Here is a 20012-nt window from a genome sequence, read left to right as displayed (position 1 = left end):
AACACATATTTCCTGTAGTGGAAAATGTCTTATCCATGAACCCCTCTAAGTGACATAAACACAAAACGTTCGTTGTACGTGTAAGCCTAAGGATGAAAACAGGAAAGACGCAGAGGTGGGTGAACCTCGCTCATAGCAGAGAAGGTAACCAGTGGAGTAGCTAAAATACTCCCCCTCCCCAGGGAACACTCCCAACACAAAGGAAGAGAGACATTTCAGATAACAGACATGCTTACAAGAAACAAGACCCCCTTCATAGCACAGGGAATTGGGCTCAACTTGCACCCAACTTGTGCCCTGGCCTCTTAGTGCCACTGTGAGCCGAGTAAAGGCATCTTCATGCTAAGTCTTCATTTCCTCCACATGAAACGGAGATGAATGCCTATTCTACAGCACAAGTGTGATGAAGGAAGATGGGGACTCATGGAAAACGCTCAGCACAGGCCCCTGCTCAGGCGAGCCCTCAAGAGAAGAAGTCATCTGCGGCCTCACAGTAACCTCCAGGGTTTCTTGTGGTCAACAAGGGAAAACATTTTGGTCCCCAGAAAGAAACAATACTTTGTCAGTCCTACTCCGTGATTGTGCTCTTTGAAAGCAGACACAGACAAAGCCAGGAGTGATGCCCCTTAAAAATTTAACTATATATCATATTCATTTATTATCAATCCACAGGATAATCTGATTGCTACATGAGCTCATAAAAGCTTTTCTCACCTTTACAAAATTAAAAAAAAAAAATGTGCCACAAGGATGTAATAACAACTGCTGATAAACAAGAAAAGGAATCTTAAAATTATAAATTTGCTGTAGAAAAGATAAAAAACAATTATATTTTATTTAGAATTTTACCTTGAATAAAATATTCCCCTGTATAAAAAATAAAAAAGCTTGCTCTGGTTAGAATTAGAGTATTTTTGTCTTCAAATCTGGGAATTTGCATAATATTTCCATGATAGTTTTTCCTTTGTACCGCGTGGCATTCAAGCATAGCAGATTAGAAGGATTTTTTTTAAAGCAGTCTTAAAATGGGACATCTGTAGAGAAATTCATTTCCTTCTTCTCCTCCGGATATGGAATGGAAGCTTTGAGGGAAGGAAAAGTAGGAAAAGAGTGGGATGGGATGGGTCGGGATGGGATAGGAAGAGAGGCTGGGGAATGGGCAGAGAAGGGGGTGCTGAGTGTGCTGTGAAATAGAGCAAGATCACAAGAAGGCCTATCTGTAAGTGCTTTAAGATAAGGTGCAGAAGCAGACTGCAATGTCGCTAGTGCTGCCTATGTACATATTCACAAGAATAAAAAATTCCAGCTAGTTCACATTATCTCCTCCGTTCTGAGGCATCCACTCCACCTTGCTGGCCGTGACCGCAGGCAATGCAGCACCTCCACTGCCCTTGTTGGTCCTTGAACTTGAGCGAGTAGCCCTGGGAGATCCAGCAGGCTCTAGAAACACACGTCTACCAATGGGCTGGAGTCCTGAGTTAAAGAGAAGCTCCAGTACTGGAGTTGGACACAGCAATCAATGTTCTATTGTCAAGGCTTTTTCCCTTAGATTTGTCTAAAATAGGTGTCAGAGAGAAAAAATAAAATACAAACAAACAACAAAACAAAGCCAAGAAGCCCCACTAACCACTGGGGGGAATCAGAGGCTTAACAGCTCTTGACGCGGGCCTGGGTGATATCCGATGTTTTCTTGATGACACTGGCCCGGGTCTCCCGGTCTGGCCGACTGCTGCTGGATGCTGGGGTCATGGAGGAAGAAAGGGGGAGGTCTTGAAAAGGGGGCCAGGAGCTGTTGTAAGGCACCGGATTGCTCTCCTCTTTGATGGTGACCTGGAGGTCCGGTTTGTTGGAAGTGACGAAGGATGCCATGCCGGGCAGCAGGTAGGAGCCTCGAGTCCCCATGTTGCTGAGGTACTGTTTGCCTTCAATATTCCTCTTCCGCCAGTGTGGCCGCCCCTTTCAAGAAAGTAATTAAGATATGTATTTCCTTCTCCTTCTATTGGATGGCTTTTTAAAAAATGCATCACTGGCCAGGTGTGGTAGCTCATGCCTGTAATCCCAGCACTTTGGGAGGCTGAGGCTGGAGGATCACTGAAGCTCAGGAGTTTGAGACCAGCCTGGGCAATGTAGTGAGTCCTCATCTCTACAAAACATAAGAATTAGTTAGGCATGGTGGTGCACACCTTTAGCCCCAGCTACTCGGGAGGCTGAGGTGGGAGGATCACTGGAGCCCAGGAAGTCAAGGCTTCAGTGAGCTATGATTACGCCACTGCACTCCAGCCTGGGCAACAGAATGAGACCTTGTCTCAAAACAGCAACCCACAAAAATTTAAAAATGAAAAATGTGTCACTGTTCCCATGTGTTGGTGCTTTAGCTGAATTTTTTAAGAACTGCAGAATGAACAAAGGCTTAGCACTTCTATATCCCTCAAGTGAAATCTATTGTACCCAGCTATTCATATGCCAAGTAATGGTTTTTCTTCCCTTTTCTTTCTTCTTTTTTTTTTTTTTTTAAATCAATTCCCATTTGATACCTCCCAGAAATACTTTCCAGACTACTCTATGAAGGCAAGAAAAGAAGGCAGCAGCTTGGTTTCTGGTTCCCCTATGCTCTGCCGCTCGGCCCGATTATTCGATAGGTTTCAGGTCACCACGGCCAGTGTGACACAGTGACTCAGTCCCTCAGTGCTGGCCCAGTCAACCTGAGCCAACCTGCATTTGCAGAGAAAAGGTAGTGAGGAACTTAGTGATATGCAATAATGTATGCCCTTTGATTGCTTTCAAATGGGGGTGGTTTAGAGCTCCCCAGTGTGGAGCTCTGAATGAAGGGCTGGTTTCATTCAGAGAAGGGACTAGATCTGCAACCTTGAAGAAATCAGGCCAGGGTGTATGTGAGTGTGTACATCTGTCTTTTCAGAATGCCTGCACTTTTTCTGAAAGTGTTTAGTACATGGGAAACCACTAATTCAAACAACCATGAGCTTCCCTCTCTCTTTCTCCCTCCCTCTCGCGCTCTCTCTCATTCACTCAAGCACAGACGCCCAGCAGGTGGCCAGCAGGAATGCTTTCCATCTCCATTCCAGCCCCTCTCTGCCATTGTGCACGCCCCATCTACGGGAGGGAGAGGGGATGGGACCCACTCGGAATCAAGATGGGGCACACAACCAGCTCTGGGCATGGGTCACAGGGGGAGGGAACCCACGCACACGTGGAAGAGGCTTTTGCTTAGCATTTTCTGACATGTACTGGTCACTGCTTTTGGCTGGGAAGGCTGTTCTATTTTTGCCAGTGAAGTAGGATGTTTAAGTGGTAAGAGCATCAGCATTTCCTGGCCTCCACTTCATTCCCTTTTCCTGCCATCACAGCTTCTCTACCTGATGGTAACATTTAACTTCCTTTCCTCCCATTCAGTTCCAACACCGAATTTTATAACCCCAAATCCAAAAGTATGGTAAATTTTAGGTGATGCATATCTCACCACACAAGAAAATCCCAAAGTGAAGCTTGTGATCTAAAGGAAAGGTGTGTAACCAGCAGCAAGGAAAGCCCGGAGCTGGTGGGGAGGCTCTTCCTCGGCAGAATCGTGGGTGGTCGGGGCGGCGGCTTACCTCAGTGCTCTCTTCATCGCTGGGCACACTATCAGTCGTTTCGCTTTCTGTTCACAGAGAGAAAAACACAGGGCCATCATTCCTGTCCCTCAAGCTGTGCCCAGGCTTGGGCAGTGTTTATAAAAAGGAGACTGAGTAACTAAACTCACCACCTCCTCCCTTTGTAAAGTCAAACATTCTACATGGAAGAAGCTACAGTGAATTTCCACTGCGTAATCTTCGGAGAAGCCAGGCTTGAGAGCTGCGAGGAGGCTCGCTTGGCCGGGGCCAGGCTGCGCCTACACTGGGCACTGACTCCCAGGAAGGGGCCCTGGTCCCTGGGGCCCTCCTCACTGCAGCTCCGTCCACGATGCCCACACGGGTCCTGTCTTCCAATCCATGCCAACCAACTCATTTAAGTTCCAATGCTGAGTTGACCATTTCAAAAAGGTTTTCCTACATTATCCCCATCACACTCAGATCCTTCCTTTACCTCTCACCCCTTTAGGACTTAGATCCTGGATTTCTAGAGTTGCATCTGCCATGTGGGTTACCGTAGGTGGACAGACCTGGGGTGCTCCCCATGATCCTCACCTCCTCAGGTTCACTTTCTTTGGGATTGCCTCCCTTGAGTGTGGATGGAATGTGTGTCTGCTTCTAATAAATAAGATACAGCAAAGGGGATGGAATGGATGTGATCCTGTGTCCATGATCATGTTACGTAACACAGAAACCTGTTGGAAGAGGAAACACTCTGCCTTGCTGGCCTTGCTGAAGCAAGCAACCATGTTGGGAAGGCTCCTATGGCAAAGAAGTAAGGACTGCTTCCAGCCAACAGCCAGCAAGAGACTGAGGTCCTTGGTTCAACAACCTGCAAGAAACGAAATTTTGCCAAAACCACGTGAGCTTGGAAGTGGACCCTTCCCCAGTTGAGCCTCAGATGAGACAGCAGCCCTAGTCAACACCTCCATGGCAGGTTTGCAAGACTCTGCAGCAGAGGACCCAGCTAAATGACGCCTGGATTCCTGACTCACAGAAACCGTAAGATCCAAATGTGTGTTGCTTCAAGCCACTAAGTTTGTGGTTTCATGGTTATGGCAGCCAATCAGTTACCATCCCCATTTGGCCTGCCAGCTGTGAGACACTGGGAAAGTTTCTCAACTTTACTGAGCTGCAGTTTTCTCCTCTGTAAAATGAAGGCACTGCCACCTGCTAAGAGGATTACATGGAGAGTGAGTGAGAGGGTACATGGAAAAGGCCTAGCAAGGGCCTGGCACACAGCACACGCTCCGTACATCAGCACTGCTTAACCCTGGGTTTGCACAACAGGCTGGATTAATGGAATTGAAGTCTAGTGATTACACACAACCTATGCTTATAAAAAGATTTTTAAACGTAAAAACATTTTGATTTTGTAAAATAAAATATCAATGGTGTGCGATTTTTCCAGTGTCTATAACCACTGAGAAATAAAATCACAGAGGGCAGAGCCTGTACAATATTTAGGCATTTAGAGATCACTTAGCCTGAGCCATTCACTGTACAGAGCCATACACTGCCTAAAGAGTCACTGCAATAGCTTCTCTTCCTGATGGTAACCTTTAACTGCCTTTCCTCCCATTTAGTTCCAACTCTGAATTTAATAACTCCATACCCAAAAGTATGGTAAATTTTAGGTGATGTATATTTCAAAACACGAGAAAATCCAAAAGCAAAGCTCACGTTCTAAAAGAAGCAAACATTCTAAAAGAAGGGAGCCCTATGGGTCAGTGCCATGCCGCAGTCTCTGCATGCAGGTCTCACAGGGGTCCTACGTCAGGAAGCAGCTGCTCTTATCCCCCGTTATGCAGAAGAGCTCTTATGCTCCAGTGCCTTCCAGCTTTCCACCCGGTCCCTGCTGAGGGGCTGGCCTCAGTCTCACGTCTTCCTGGTGGCAGAGCTGGGATGAGATGGCTCCAGCCCAGATAGAGCCCTTTCTTCCACCGAGAGCATTAGCCCCAGACCAGGCTGTCTATCAATTAAAGGCAAAAGAACAAATGGACAAACTGTGCCACAGGTGCATTCCTTAAACGAGGAAAGTAAGAACATGGACTCCACTGGTCCCAGTCTGGAGTCTCTGGGCCTGTTTGTCAGCCACCGTTCTCTAGTGACTTCACACAACCTGAGTGATTGCGGGGGGCTGGCCATGAGCATGCAGAAGGCAGATCTCTCCACTCCTCGGACTGGGCATGTTTCCCCAAAACATCCCGTGCTGGGAGCCACAGAGGCCCAGAGAAGCCCTCAGCCTCAGCTGACGAAGATCCCAGCTATGAAGATGAGCTGACAGTGCTAAGCACAAGAACTGTTTCCATGCAGAAACACATGAAAAACAACAGAAAACAGAATTCCCCTCCTCACAGAACCCTCATGTTGGCTCAATATCCCGAGGAGGCAGGAATCGGAACAGCCACTCCCAAGAAGAAAAATGAGGAACAGAGATGTTGAGAAACTTGCCAGAGTTGCCAACTGAGACAGCACAGAGGAGAGAAAACAAAACCGGACTTCTGACTCCAGGGCCTGCACACTGCACACAGCAGCCCCGCTTCCCTGCTCTTCTGGCCTCTGACGAAATTTCAAGATCCGCTTTCCATTTTATGCTGAGCTTTCTTTGTGCTCCAAAGCCAAGGTTTCTCTTCCTTTCATATGGGTTCTGAGGCTCTTTACTCCTAATGACTTTCCATAAATATCACGGTCTTCTTTTCCTTTCCCCTCCAAATACAAACAAAGAAACGCCACCAAGCATGCTTTGGGGGCTGGGATTCCAGCACAGCCCAAGCCGCAGGTGCAGGAAGGGCTGGAAGTCAGATCCTGGGGTAAGGCTCCTGGGTGAGACCTTGCACAGCCCATGAATGTGACTGGGATGCTAACTTCCTTTAAGTACCCCGTTTTCAGCTTCAGGGAAATAGCTGCAGATAAGAAAAGATACACACGCTCTGAACTTCTGTTTTCAGCTGACACAAACGCGAGTTGAAGAGCGTCATGTCTAGATGAAGGTCCACAGCATCTGAAGGTGTCAGGAAGATGCGCCATATTAGGACACCGACAGTTTTAAAAAGGGGCCTTGAGTACCTTCGCTTAGGAGCAGAGAACCCTGAACCTCCCCGAGGGCAGCAGTTCTCTCTGCGACCCCAAAATCGGTGACTCAAAGTGCTTTGGTGGATGCACCGCGCCCCATGTCCTCTGTTTCCTTGGTTTGACTCCACCACTCCCACTTCCACGCTGACTTCTTACACAAGGCAGCTGACTGCAGCTGTGCCTCCAGATCAGTGCTACTATGGAACTATCAACATAAGTTATTTCATTTTCCCTTTTGATTAGTTTGAATTTGCTTTTGCTTTTTGTTTATTACTTACTTCAAATACAATGGAATAAAGAAGTCTGGAGATGCTTCTCTAGCAACTCCAAACAAGCTGAAGAAGCTGAAGGTGTTCACATGGCACCAACAGGCACATGAGTAATTCACTTAACCTTTCTGGTCTCAGTTTTCCTGAAAGCATCTGGGCTGGGAGGGAAGCGGAGTATTTGGATTAGATGATCTCAAAAGCTCTTCCAGTTCTAGGGTGACGCTGGTTGTAGGTTAACTCTCTATTCCAGACCAGTTTTTAATGCCTCCCTGAGAACACACATATTGTCTAACCATCTCAGGAATACTGCTGGAAGGGGGATGATACATTTTTACCTGAAAGCCTTTTTGCACTCTGACATTCTGCTACACTTTCTGGAAGGCTCTTGTTCAACAAGTTTGATTTGAATGTCTTTCTATTGATCATATTCTCAATTACTTTCACCAGGAGTAAATTATTTTCAAATTGGAGTCCTCTTAATCTCAAAGCCATTGTGTTTTTGCTCCGCCCAACAAAATGCAAGCCTGGTGTGGTTTCCCGAAGGATTCAAAGCCTTTACTGATGGCTGCCGGTCAGTAGAAGATCTCCACTCTCTCATTATAGCCAGTGAGTCCTTCAGATGATGCTTTCTTCTCGAGTCTACTCTCCAGCCCCTCTTACCCATCCTCCCCCATTATTCTACTGTGGTTTTCTTTAATTAAACCATCAACCACCTAATAAAATTCTGATGCCACAGATCAGGCAAGCGGTCACTTTGTGATGGATCTTTAAATATGACATGTCTCTCCGCCAGAGCTTCCCAAGTGGCACTTTGAAATGTCCCTCCCTAGTATGAAAGGTTTACAAATCACACTAGAAGTTTATGTTGCCTTAAAACATCCAATGCAAGTACCGTCTCTTCTCTTTCTCACCGTCATATTTAGACCATGGAGGAGAAGACAGACTTGCAAAACTGAATGTGGTTTTCTAATATACTACTGGGATTATAGTTCAATGATTAGTAGAGGGGAAAACTAGCAAACAGCAGCCTCCAAATACCAGTTTTCCAAACAGATGAATAAAGATGGTCAGAGGAGGTTGACATTCAGATGAACAGCCCAAACAAAGGAACTCCATCATGAAAAACAGGCAAATGGCCAACTCTATTGGAGAACATAAAGCAAGAAAGGTGAATACACGCAGAAAGCTGCCTTTCCTGGCAGCATGTTATACAATTTCTGACGGAGGAACTAAAATTAGCCACAGTCAGTAACAGGGAAATGTTTTATATCAGTGTGAGCTCTAGAAAAGCAGCAGCGATGGAACATTGTGGCTCCATCCAGTAAGCCTCCCTCCACAAGGTTCTGGAGAATCCAGACAATGAAAACAACGGAAAGAACCAAAGACCAGGCTGAAAAGCCAGGCTCCAGCAAAACCTCCTGTTGACTGCCATCCTGGCACTGAAATCCTTCCTTTCAAATCTATGCAAATGTCCTGAAGACAGTAATGAAATTTTCACTTCTCTCTGCATGGATCTGCTCTTCTCCGGATTCTTTTGCTTGAGCAAATGCCACTGCTGGCAGAACAGCAAGAAGAGGTCTTTCCAGAATCCCCAGGAGGACCTCAGAAAAGTCTTACTCAACAGATAAACATAGAAGTCTATTCTAAAGCTCCGACCCCCTAAAAAAAGAAGAGAAAAAGAAAACCACATGGAGTGTAACGATGCCTGCAGCAGCAGGATATAGAAGAAAGTCATGGGTTTTTAGCCATAACTATGTAAATATAAGTAAAGTGGCTGAGTGTTTCACGCTTCAGTTAGCTCTACTGTAAAATTAAGGCATAAACATTCGGCTGTGCCTCCTTTGGTGGGTCCTTGTGAAAATCAAATGAGATCACGGGATGTGGCTGTGCTCTGAATGGCAGAGCCCGTGCAGCTGTCCAGGGCAGCAACACAGGGTGAGGGGTTAAGGACCAGCCTTTGGCATCAACGGCTCATGGGTTCTAGCTGTGCTTCCAACTGTTCCTCCCTCAGACACACTGCTCTACCTACGACAGCCGTATATCCATATCCATATATATATATGTTTTTTAAAGACAGGATCTCACCCTGTCTCCCAGGCTGGGGTGCAATGGTGCAATCAGGGCTCACTGAAGCCTTGGACTCCTGGGCTCAAGTGATGCTCCTGCCTCAGCCTCCCAAGTGGCTGGGACTACAGGCACATGCCACCACACCCAGCTAACTTTTTTTATTTTTTGTAGAAGAGGGGTCTCACTATGTTGCCCAGGCTGGTCTCTGAGTTCTGGGCTCCAGTGATCCTCCCACTTCAGCCTTCCAGTGCGGGGATTACAGATGTGAGCCACCACACCCAGCCAGATTCATCACCTTTAAAAAGGGGATGATGATGGTGCCCGGCTGACAGGGTCACTCTCGTAATTATAATTAAACAAGTCAGCTGTATCATACCAGGCTTGGCAGCTCAGGTCTGTAATCCCAGCACTTTGGGAGGCTGAGGCGAGCAGATCCCTTGAGCCCAGGAGTTCTAGACCAGCCTGGGCAACATGGCAGAACCCTATTTCTATTAACAACAACAATAACAACAACAACAAATAGTCAACTGTACCGAAGCACTGAGCATGGTTCCCAGGGCACGATAAACCTGCAGCAAATGGTAGTTCTTGTGACTGAATCCTGGCAAGGACCAAATAGGGACTGGCACGTATAAGAGTTCAAAATGCATTTGCTGAATAAATCACTGACGACAAGCTTATCCTGTTTGACAGATTCTAGTCTTCCTGTAGCCAAGGTTTATTCTCACATCCCACTTACGTTCCTAGCTAAATGCACACTAGGACCTATGCTAACTGAAGTAAGCCAGTCACAAAACAATAAACACTGTGATTTCACTCATATGAGGTACCTAGAATGGCCAAATTCATTGAGATAGAAAACAGGTAGGAGGTTGCCAGGGGGTAGGGTGGAGGAGGGAAAAGAGGACTTAGTGTTTAATGCGGACAGAGTTTCGGTTTTGCAAGATGAGAAACGTGCTGGTGGTGGCTGCCGGTGACAGCTGCGCAACATGAACGCACTTAATGCTACTAAACTGTGCACTTAAAAATGGCTAAAATGCTAAATTTTATGTTAATGTATTTTACCACAATTTTTAGAAGTGAAAAAAAAAGGAAAAAAAAAGAAAGTTGGCATTCAGGGAAAATGAGATTAGATTTAGTGGCTGATCATTCACAAACAACGGTCCTTTAATTCCAGCGCTGGTCTGAGCCAGTGTTGGGGGTGGCACCTACTGGAGGACACCCCATTTGGCAGCGTGTAAAGAGCACAGGGAAGAATCCCTGAACAATTTACTAGAACTGAACTGCAGTTTCCTAGGATGGGGCCTCTGCTTTTCATTTTTAATAGCTGCAAGCAGTAACACTGACTCAGGATTTACATTTCCTAATTACGACTGATTTCCGCAAAGTTAAATGGAGATCATCAGGAAGAGAGAAGATGACGTAATGCTGGTGAACAAGAGGGGCCGTCCTTTTACTCTGTAAGAATCAAGAACCAACTGGATCTGTTCCTTCTCCTGTGACTCTGCCCGGGCCAACTCCTGCCATTATGTCGCCAGTTCCCTGGGGAATTGGCAATGGGCTCAGTCCTCTGGCCTAATTAGAACCTGTACTAGATATAAAAAGAAAGAGGAAATATGTGGAAAGGACAAGTACGCTTGGCGGAATGGAATGGATCTAGCAATGAGCTTGGGGTCTGAAGGTTGAGGTCAAGTCCCGGCCCAGACACGTGCTGACTGTACGACCCCGAGTAAGTCCCTTCCCTTTCAGAAATGAAGGAACAGGAAGAGATCACCTCTAAGGTCCTATCCAGTCTGCTCAAACTGAGAATCCATTAAAACACTGCCAAATTTCTAATAACTTGGACTAATAAATTAGACTCTGATGAACCACTGCCCTAAAGAAATCTTATCTGCTAACCATACATAAAAAAAATGTTATGGGAGCCCAGGCACTGTGGCTCAAGCCTGTAATCCCAGCATTTTGGGAGGCCGAGGCAGGCAGATCACCTAAGGTCAGGAGCTCGAGACCAGCCTGGCCAACATGGTGAAACCCCAACTCTACTAAAAATACAAAAATTAGCTGGAGTGGTGGTGTGTGCCTGCCTGTAATCCCAGCTACTCAGGAGGCTGAGGCAGGAGAATCGCTTGAACCTGGGAGGCAGAGGTTACAGTGAGCCGAGATCATCCCACTGTACTCCAGCCTAGGTGACAGAGCGAGACTCTGTCTCAAAAAGAAAAAAAAAAAAAATGTTATGGCCAACTGAGTAAAGAAATGCTGTGATCCTGTCCTCTACCTGAGAACAAAAGTGTCCAAGAAGATGTTGATCAAGATAATTTAAGTATGAAAAACTCCAGGAAGAATAACTCCTAGGACAGAGGAGAGATGCTCCGGGGGGTGGTGAGATGGGTGACCCTAGACCAAAGCACTGCGCAGCGGGTTCCCAGGCCTCCCAGAGCCTCCCGCTGCCGCTCACCTGCATAGGAAGACACGGGGGAGATCTGCAGAGGGTAGAGCTCGCTCATGCTGACCGGCTGCTCATCGCTCTCAGTGGTCACCTCTACGACTTGGCAAATGTCCGGCGGATTGGTGACAATCTCTTGATCCTCAATGTTGCTGTCCAGATGGGACTGTCCTACAACTTCAAAGAAAAGACAGCCATCATGCAAAGTCCCCTGACCTCACAGTTCTAGCATACTTTCTCAAGAAAGAAAGTCTTCCCCAAAAGAGCCAGGCTGCCAGGCTCCCATCACCATCTGTCCCCCGCCATGGGGCTGAAGAACAAGCCTGAGCTCTGTAGCTCTGGGGTGATGTCTCCCAGGGAGCAGCCGGCCAGCCCTTGGCTCCCCAGGTCTGTCTCCAGCATGCCTGCCAATGGCATGCACTGTAGCCATGTCCTATCCAGCTCAGCAGAATTCCACTCAACCCCGTCACAGCCAAGGCCACAGGACCAGAGGCAGCATCCAGCCCCAGCCCCAGGGCCAGACATGACAGTACTTTGAACCTGACCAATTTCTGCTCCCTGCTCTTGCTCCAAAAGAAGGCGCTGTGCTTATTTTCTGGATTCTATGATCCAGGGAGACATTATCAAACCTTACCAAAGAGGAAGGACCATGAAAATCCACCCAATTGTGTCACATCTAGCTGTGGGGTGCTCTGCTTACGCTCCTAGCTCTCCTCCTGCTCTGTAGGCAACATGTCCAACTGGCTGAAATATCAGCACAGTGGAATAGAGTCAGATCTCCAATTCCAGCAAACATTAGTAGCATCAGCTCTCCAGAACACTGATAAGATGGAATCTGACAACCCTAGCTCTGAAATCTGCCTCAATTTTTAAAATTATATTGTTTATTTCAAGATCATTATAAACTCACATACAGTTGTAAGAAATAACACAGAGGGATCATGTGCCTGTTACTCATTTTCTTCCAATGGTTATATCCTGCAAAGCTAGAATACAATATCACAACCAGAGTATTGACATAAATAACAATCCACCCATCTTGTTCTGATTTCCTCAGTTTTACTTGCACTCTTTTGCGTGAGTGTGTACCTGCGCCAGGACTAAGTGCAGTCTGATCACACGTGAAGTTTCATGTACCTACCACCACTGTCAAAACACCAAACAGTTCCATCACCACCAGTCTCTCTCATGTTACTCTTTGTAACCATAGCCACCTTCCTTCAGTACCTCCCCATCCATCTCTTTGTCCAGGACCCCAGGGCAACTATTAATCTGTTCCCCATTTCATTAATTTGTTCATTTCAAGGATGTTATATTAATGAACTCATATAGTAACCTTTTGGGGCTGGCTTTTACTCAGCAGAATTCACTGCAGAGTCACCCAAGTTGTGTGTTCCTTTTCTATTGCCGAGTAGTATTCCATGGTATAGATGTACCAGTGTTTATTCTCCCCCTGAAGGATGTCTGAGTTGATACAAGCCTTTGACTATTACAAATAAGGCTGCTATGAATGTTTGCGTTCAGGTTTTGTATGAACATCAAGTTTCCATTTCTCTGGGATAAATGCCCAAGAATGCAATTGCTGAGTCATATGGTAATTTCATGTTTAATTTTACAAGAAATTGCCAAACTGCTTCCCGGAGTGACCGTGCCATTTTACATTCCCACCAGCAACGTCTGAGTGATGAGATTTCTCCATAGCCTCGGCAGCGTTTCGTGTTGTCACTGTTTATTTATTTTGGCCATTCTCATAGGTAAGTAATGATATTTCATTGCCATTTCAATTTGAAGATCCCTAAGGTCCTGCCTTAATTTTAAACGAAACTGACCTCATACTGCTGTCAGTTGGATGAAATGTCCCTGAAAATTAGCTTCAATAAATAAAGGTGAAGAAATAATTCCCAAGGTCCTCGTATATGTTATTTCAACATTTTATCCCACAAGGATGACAGAGAAAGCATCGTTATCCTGCTATAGATGAAGAAACTCAGGCACAGAGAGGGAGAGTGGCTTGTCCAAACTCACACAGCTTGGAGAATATGCGGTGCTCTATGTTGCTGACATTTTCTCACCAATCGGCAAAGTATTCAGGTTAGAATGCATGCCAGTCTCCTTGAGACGCCAGGCGTCATGGAGAGGCTTCGGTTTTAATCACTCCAAGTATTTTATTTTCTGAAGTATTTTTGCTTATAAACAGGTTCCTGTTTTAATTGCTTTCTGTGGAGTGATGAGCACATTCTCTGACTGCTACGCAGGGAAGGTTTTGGAGGGCAGTGGCAATTCATAGGTTCTTTAATATAGAAAGGAAAGGCACAGAAGAGGCTCAGAAAGGGGATTTGGGGCTGTGATAAGAGTCCAAAAGCCACAGCATACAGAATGGAAGGAAACCGGATCCTGTTTAGGTTTTCCTGGTGGGGATAAAATTAAAGAAAAGGCAGGCAGGCTATATATGGCAGGCAGATCCCAAGCCTGTTTATTTCATCCTTTGGACTATCCTATTTGAGGGTGAGGACATCAATTATGCGGGTCACTAGACACAGGCTGACGCTGACCTACACTGACCTCTCTCAAGTTTCTTCTGCCTCTTCCCTCCAAGTAAAATAAAATGGCAGGAAAACAAGATAATGTCCTGCCCTAGCCCAAGTCCTAAGAAGCAGCTGGTGGGTGGAGGTAGAAACCAAATGGGTGAGTTTGAGGAGGGAGGGCACAGTGCTACTTTGCATACTAAGGCAATGAAAGCCTTAGATAAATGTGACTTAAGTCGAAGCCATTTAAACTTCCAGTACTTCAAAACTCATCTCTCCTTTGCATGTTGCTCCTAATAGAAAGCCAGCAAGCTAGCTGGGACTACAAACAATGGCAGCCGCTCAAGTATCCCCCTAGTCAGATCCCTTTGTTCCAACCAGGAATTCTTTCTCTCACTGCTTTTCCCCATGACATCCAAGTCGGTTATTCAACTAACAGAGATTTATGGAACACCTGCTTTGCACCTCCTGGCCTCCCAGGGCTAGAAGGAGCAGCGGAAGATCGATGCAGTCAAGCATCCGGTTTGTAAGAAGTTCATAAACATGGCTACAGGCCAGCGACTAACCATCTAGAGAGTAAGTTTAAGGTCGTGAACACAGAAAAGAAAGAAAAGAAAAAGAAGGGGGCCATACGATGGAAGCTGGAGAAGTGGGGTGTTTTTTCTAGTTTCAGGAATCAAAGGCTTCAATGAGGCAGTGGCACAGGGGTGGGGGGTTGAGTAAAAGGCAGCACGCACCATGCCCCTGACTTCTGGAGCCCCTTCCTGACCCGCCAGCACAGACCAGCCTCTGTCCCCTGGGTGCCTCTCATTCACTGTCCCTGTCGCTCAGCCGAAACTACAACGGGGCGTGACCTTGCGACACTTCTGGACTTCCGGCCTTGTGTTGCTGGTGAATTCTATATACCCATATGGAACTTTGAACTGGTCAATGGCATCTCTCCTCAACGAAAGTATGAACTTTCTGTGTCCAGTCATGACACACACTCACAACTCCCACCAGAGGCACTCAGGGACTCTCCCCTGAATAAAGGGACACGTGAAGGGGCTGAGGTTCACTGACTGGAGCCAGAGTCGAGTCCTGCAGGAGATTGTGACAATCTGCAATTACGAGATGTGACAACTAATGTTTTCTAGAAAACGTCAAGACTTCTGGCAAGTGGACTCTTGAAGCCTTTGGGAAGTGATAAAGACAGCCGGCTGTGGGTGCGAGGGCTGGGGGCCAGGGAGGAAACGTGTTGGGGTGATGAAAATGTTCTGTCTTGAGTATGGTGGTAGTTACATCACTGAGTGCATCTGTCAACATTTATAGGACCGTATGCCTTAAAAGGGGTGACTTTTACCATATGTCACTTAATATACATGACCTGGGATAAAAAGTAGATAAGCATGTCCACGCAGATTTTAGGTGTATCCTGAATGCGGGTGACCAGGGCAGAAAAGTCAGTCTTTGTTTTCTGGGCTATGATCTGGATACCAAGTTAATGTAATTAAGTTATCTCTCAGGCCAAATTTCCCCACAGGAGTGTGCTGTTTTATGCCCTGGTAAGGGACAATAGCTTCTCTCCATCCAAACATCCTGGGTACTTCAGAAACTTTCCAGCTCCCGAGTGAAAGCCCATGAGAGAAGCAGGGAAATCCCGGTATCGAAATGCTCTCGAGATGAGCATCAACACTATCGCTAACCAGTCTCTATCTGTTTCTCTCGCTCTGTCTCTCGCTCTGTCTCATGCCACGTGAACTGATTTCCCTGAACCGCTCACAGCAACACTGACTCCTGATGGCTGAAAAGACACATGAATAACAAACTTACCTGCTACAGCAAATAGAGTCAGAAGTAGCACTCCTCTGGGTACTAAAGAGTGTCGAGACTAATAATAATGACAAAACTTGACTTTCTGAGCACCTATCTTTGCCTCTACCTACCACCTCTCAAGACCTCACAACCCATGAGGAAGGCACAATAGTGATCCCCATTCTGGACATGCTGAAACAACCGAACGAGACATAACCACATAACTAATTCAAGGTCAGACAGCCAATCAGCAGCAGAACCGGGATTCAGTGTTAGCCTTACCTGACTCCAAATTTCAACTCTTTATAATATGTTCTTCCTAACAGAGAGAGTTATTGAAGTCCGAACTGAGCTACTGTTGGCTTTCTTAGCCCCTCTCAGGATAAAAAACTTTTGAATCTCACCTTAGTGAGTCTTCAGGCTCATAACTAATAGTGACATTTCTTTTCAACAGTTCTCTGTTGTGTGCCAGGGAAATTCTCAGTTAGAAGAAGGAGAAATCCACTAAGTTTCTCCAGTTTATTAAAGTCAGCACATCTGAAAAGAGTCACCCACAGGAATGCAATTTTAACTGAATCTAGTTGCTGAGAATTATAACAATATTATTTATGGCTGGTTACTGATGAACCGGTTTGATTCCTTAAAAGGTCATTCTTACTTTATTAGCCATTGTTGACTTAATGTAGGTCTCCACCTGAGAAAGCAGCTTGCTCCCACGCCTCAGAGAAAGTACTTAAAAGCAGATTATTAGAAACAGAGGGGTCCTTGGAGGGGGTTTGGTCCTACCATTTTACAGCTGAAAAAAGCTGAAACCCAGAAGTCAGGTAGATTGCTAAGGTCACCCAGGTAGCTGCAGAGTCAAGAATGAAACTGATTAGCAGGCATATAAAATCAGGCTGTCAGCAGGGCATCACGCAGGGAATTTCCCTCTGCCCTTCTGAAGGTTTCAGGAGTTAAACTTCACACCAGCCCTGATGACACAGCACAGATGGAGGCTACTTTTCTTAATCAAATATATTTTAATTTGATTTTGGTAATATCATAATCATAACATATCATTTTACCCCCTTCTAGCCCCAGAGTGATTTATCTGTACATTTCACTTCATCCTCACAGTAACTCTGTGAGATGGGCAGGATCTGTATGATTATTTCCATTTTCTATGCAATTTTAAATATTTCCATTTTATAAATAATTATATATTATTTCCAATCTATATAGACATTGAATTTCAAAAGATTAAGGAGTTTGCCCAAAATCACATGGTCAATAAAAAACTTCAGAAGCAGGTCTAGAAACCACACCTTTTGACTTCCAATCTCGTGCTCTTTCGGTATAAAATGCAGCCATGATTTGGTTTAGGCACTCGAGAGCCACGGTGGGAGAGACAGTCACCGTGGGGTCAGTGATTCAGAGACAGGGATCTGTAGATGCCTGGGCCAGGCTGTCGCTGACTACAGGCTGCACACACCTCACCAGGGTGACAGGAGTAGGCAAGAGTGGGACGGGGCACCATGCACCCTGTACCCCGTGAGAAAGCAGCATCTCAGGCTACTACACGAAGGGAAGCACAGGATGTATCCCAGTAAAAACTCAGTAGAGGCCAGGCGCGGTGGCTCACACCTGTAATCCCAACACTTTGGAAGGCCGAGGCAGGTGGATCATTAGAGGTCAGCAGTTCGAGACCAGCCTGATCAACATGGTGAAACCCCGTCTCTACTAAATACAAAAAAAAATTACCCAGGCATGGTGGCACATCCCTGTAATCCCAGCCACTTGGGAGGCTGAGGCAGAGGAATCGCCTGAACCCGGAAGGCGGAGGTTGCAGTGAGCCAAGATCACGTCACTGCACTCCAGCTTGGACAACAGAGTGAAACTCAGTCTCAAAAAAAAAAATAAATAAAACACTCAGTAGAGGTAACCAATGTCTCAAGGGTCAGTGATCTGGGAGTGGACGTGTGGATGAGACGTGTTGGGCTGGAGCTACACCTCCTGTTGGAACTGCCACACGTCCACTCCTCACTGTGCCCGGTGGACAAAGCCTTTGCAGCTGCTCCACCAGAAAGAGGCCCACCACCAATCTCACTGTCTCCATGAGCAGCCACAGGGAGCTGAACTTGTTCAGAGTAATTCAAGTTCAAAGACAGGTATGAAAGCGGTGGGCAGGGCCCAGGTCATGCCAGACCCCGGGGACCTGGGGGAACTCAACTCCTTCTCTTGGGGTCAGTGGTGACATGATGACACTGGCATTCTTTACTCTGTGAGAAGAATAAATGGGGGGCAGAATGGAAGCAGAGCCCAGCTGACAGCCAAGGCAGGCCCACACACAGTGTCCGAAACAGAAGGGATGGACTTGAGAAGTACGGTGAGGGAAGACAGGAGGAGGTGACAGTTAATTATAAATGAGGTAGTGGCAGCCAGGGAGAGAAGGAGGAAGAAAACAATATATAGCATCACAAAAAGATGATAGCTTTCTTGAGTAAATAAAAACTTCTTAAGGCTGAAAACACAGCAGCCCAACTCCACTGCCCGGGTCTCTCGGTTGGCACCTGGTGACTGAGGAGCGGCCCCACAGTCTCACCTCAGTGCCCAGGCGCTCCAGGTCCAATACAGCCAAGAATAAAGTATGTTGTTGTGGGTTCTGTGTCTGGGCATATTGCGATGTAAGGGTTCACATCTCATATGGTGTTTCATCTTGCTAAGAGCGTTCTAGGGGTATGGATAAAATCGAATGCCTTGTCTCAGGCCCCTTCTCCTAAGGGGTGAACAACTCAGCTTCCAGGAGGAAGGCATGGGCACGGCTGACAGCACAGGTGATCTCTTCAGAGGGGGTGCCCATCTAAAGACTCACCCAGAGCTACTTTTTAATCTTTGTTTTTTTGGCAGTCTCCCTCTGTCACCCAGGCTGGAGTGCAGTGGTGCCCTCTCGGCTCAGTGCAACCTCCACCTCCTGGGTCCAAGTGATTCTCCTACCTCAGCCTCCTGAGTAGCTGGGACTACAGGCACCTGCCACCACGCCCAGTTAATTTTTGTATTTTTAGTAGAGACAGGGTTTCACCATGTTGACCAGGATGGTCTTGATCTCCTGACCTCGTGATCCACCCACCTCGGCCTCCCAAAGTGCTGGGATTACAGGTGTGAGCCACTGTGCCCGGCCCCAGAGCTACTTTTTATCTTATAAATAAAATTTCTATCTGAAGCATAATAAAATATGGCAAAAATAAGGGGAAACAAAGGATATGGGAAGAGATGAAGCCCCAGTGCCACAGCCCTGTGTCACCTCTGGTCATCCTGAAACCATGGCAAGTGCTGGGGCCAGACTCTGCCAACCTTGAGTTCAACTGGGTGGCCCTCATGGGGACCCTAACACTGGCCAGTAAGCTGTGGATCTGCTCTCCTGCGCCTTCGGGAGCCTATGTTGATACTTGGGTTTGCAGGCTTGCCTTAAAAAGCTGCTTGAGTTTCACGGTAGATAAAGACAGGCAAATTTGGAAACAATTACCAAAAAAAGAATATCCTATAGGGGGCACTTTGGGCAGCCAAAATTAAGACAAAAATCCCAACTCCATGACTTCCTAATTGCCATATGTCTAGTCACTACAGACTGCTCTGTTTACTCCAGAGTAATGAATAGACTCTCTGGTTTCATAGCAATCTTTGCTTTATTAAAGGGTGGGGCTGTGTTTTATCAAGAAACACAACAGGGTTACAGAGCACTGCCTAGGCCGGTCAGACAGAATGTCCGCACCTGCAAACTTTTCACACTGCCCGGGAGATGGTTTCAATACAAAAAAGCACCGCTAACCTCGGCAAGAGGCCAGCGGAGGCCTGCCAGGACACTTCAGTATGCTGCTGGCTTCTTCCGTTCCTAAAAACAGAAGTCACCACACACACAACAAAAATTCAATGCTAAAAGAAAGTAAAAATAAAAAGGAGTTTTTTCTTCTCCTTCCCCTTAAAGGGAAAGCAGGCTGAGGTCTTTTGGGCACCACACCTGTGCATTTGGCCATACGGGAGAGAAGGAACATCAGAAGACATGATGTCTTCATTGTAAAGACCCTGCCCTGCTCGGGGGCAGGCACAGCTAGCTACATCTGGAAGTTGTTCAAGTGTCACGAAGGAGGGAAAACACTGCTCCTCTGAGACCTCCAATCTAAATTCGGTGCCTTGGTTTTTCCCTCTCCTTTCTTTTCTTTTGCAGTATTTACCACAC

The 20012-nt window shown here is 46.4% G+C and overlaps 1 protein-coding gene across 2 annotated transcripts in view; it reads right to left on the bottom strand.

Annotated features, from left to right (window-relative positions):
• Positions 1-626: 626 nt before the first annotated feature.
• The window catches only part of IRF2 (interferon regulatory factor 2), an 86095-nt gene continuing 66709 nt past the window's right edge, over positions 627-20012 (bottom strand). For both annotated transcript variants that reach the window (XM_011959552.1, XM_011959553.1), the window contains 3 exons: positions 11493-11657; positions 3609-3655; positions 627-1956 (listed from right to left, as the gene is read on the bottom strand). In XM_011959552.1, coding sequence (XP_011814942.1) covers positions 1648-1956; positions 3609-3655; positions 11493-11657 — 521 coding nt within the window. In that variant the 3' untranslated portion in view covers positions 627-1647. The remainder of the gene's footprint in view (positions 1957-3608; positions 3656-11492; positions 11658-20012) is intronic.

Source organism: Colobus angolensis, unplaced genomic scaffold (genome assembly GCF_000951035.1).
Source record: "Colobus angolensis palliatus isolate OR3802 unplaced genomic scaffold, Cang.pa_1.0 Scaffold5, whole genome shotgun sequence".
Classification (NCBI taxonomy): Eukaryota; Metazoa; Chordata; class Mammalia; order Primates; family Cercopithecidae; genus Colobus; species Colobus angolensis.
Note: the sequence above shows the minus strand (reverse complement) of the source record. Positions and strands in the feature narration are given on the sequence as shown.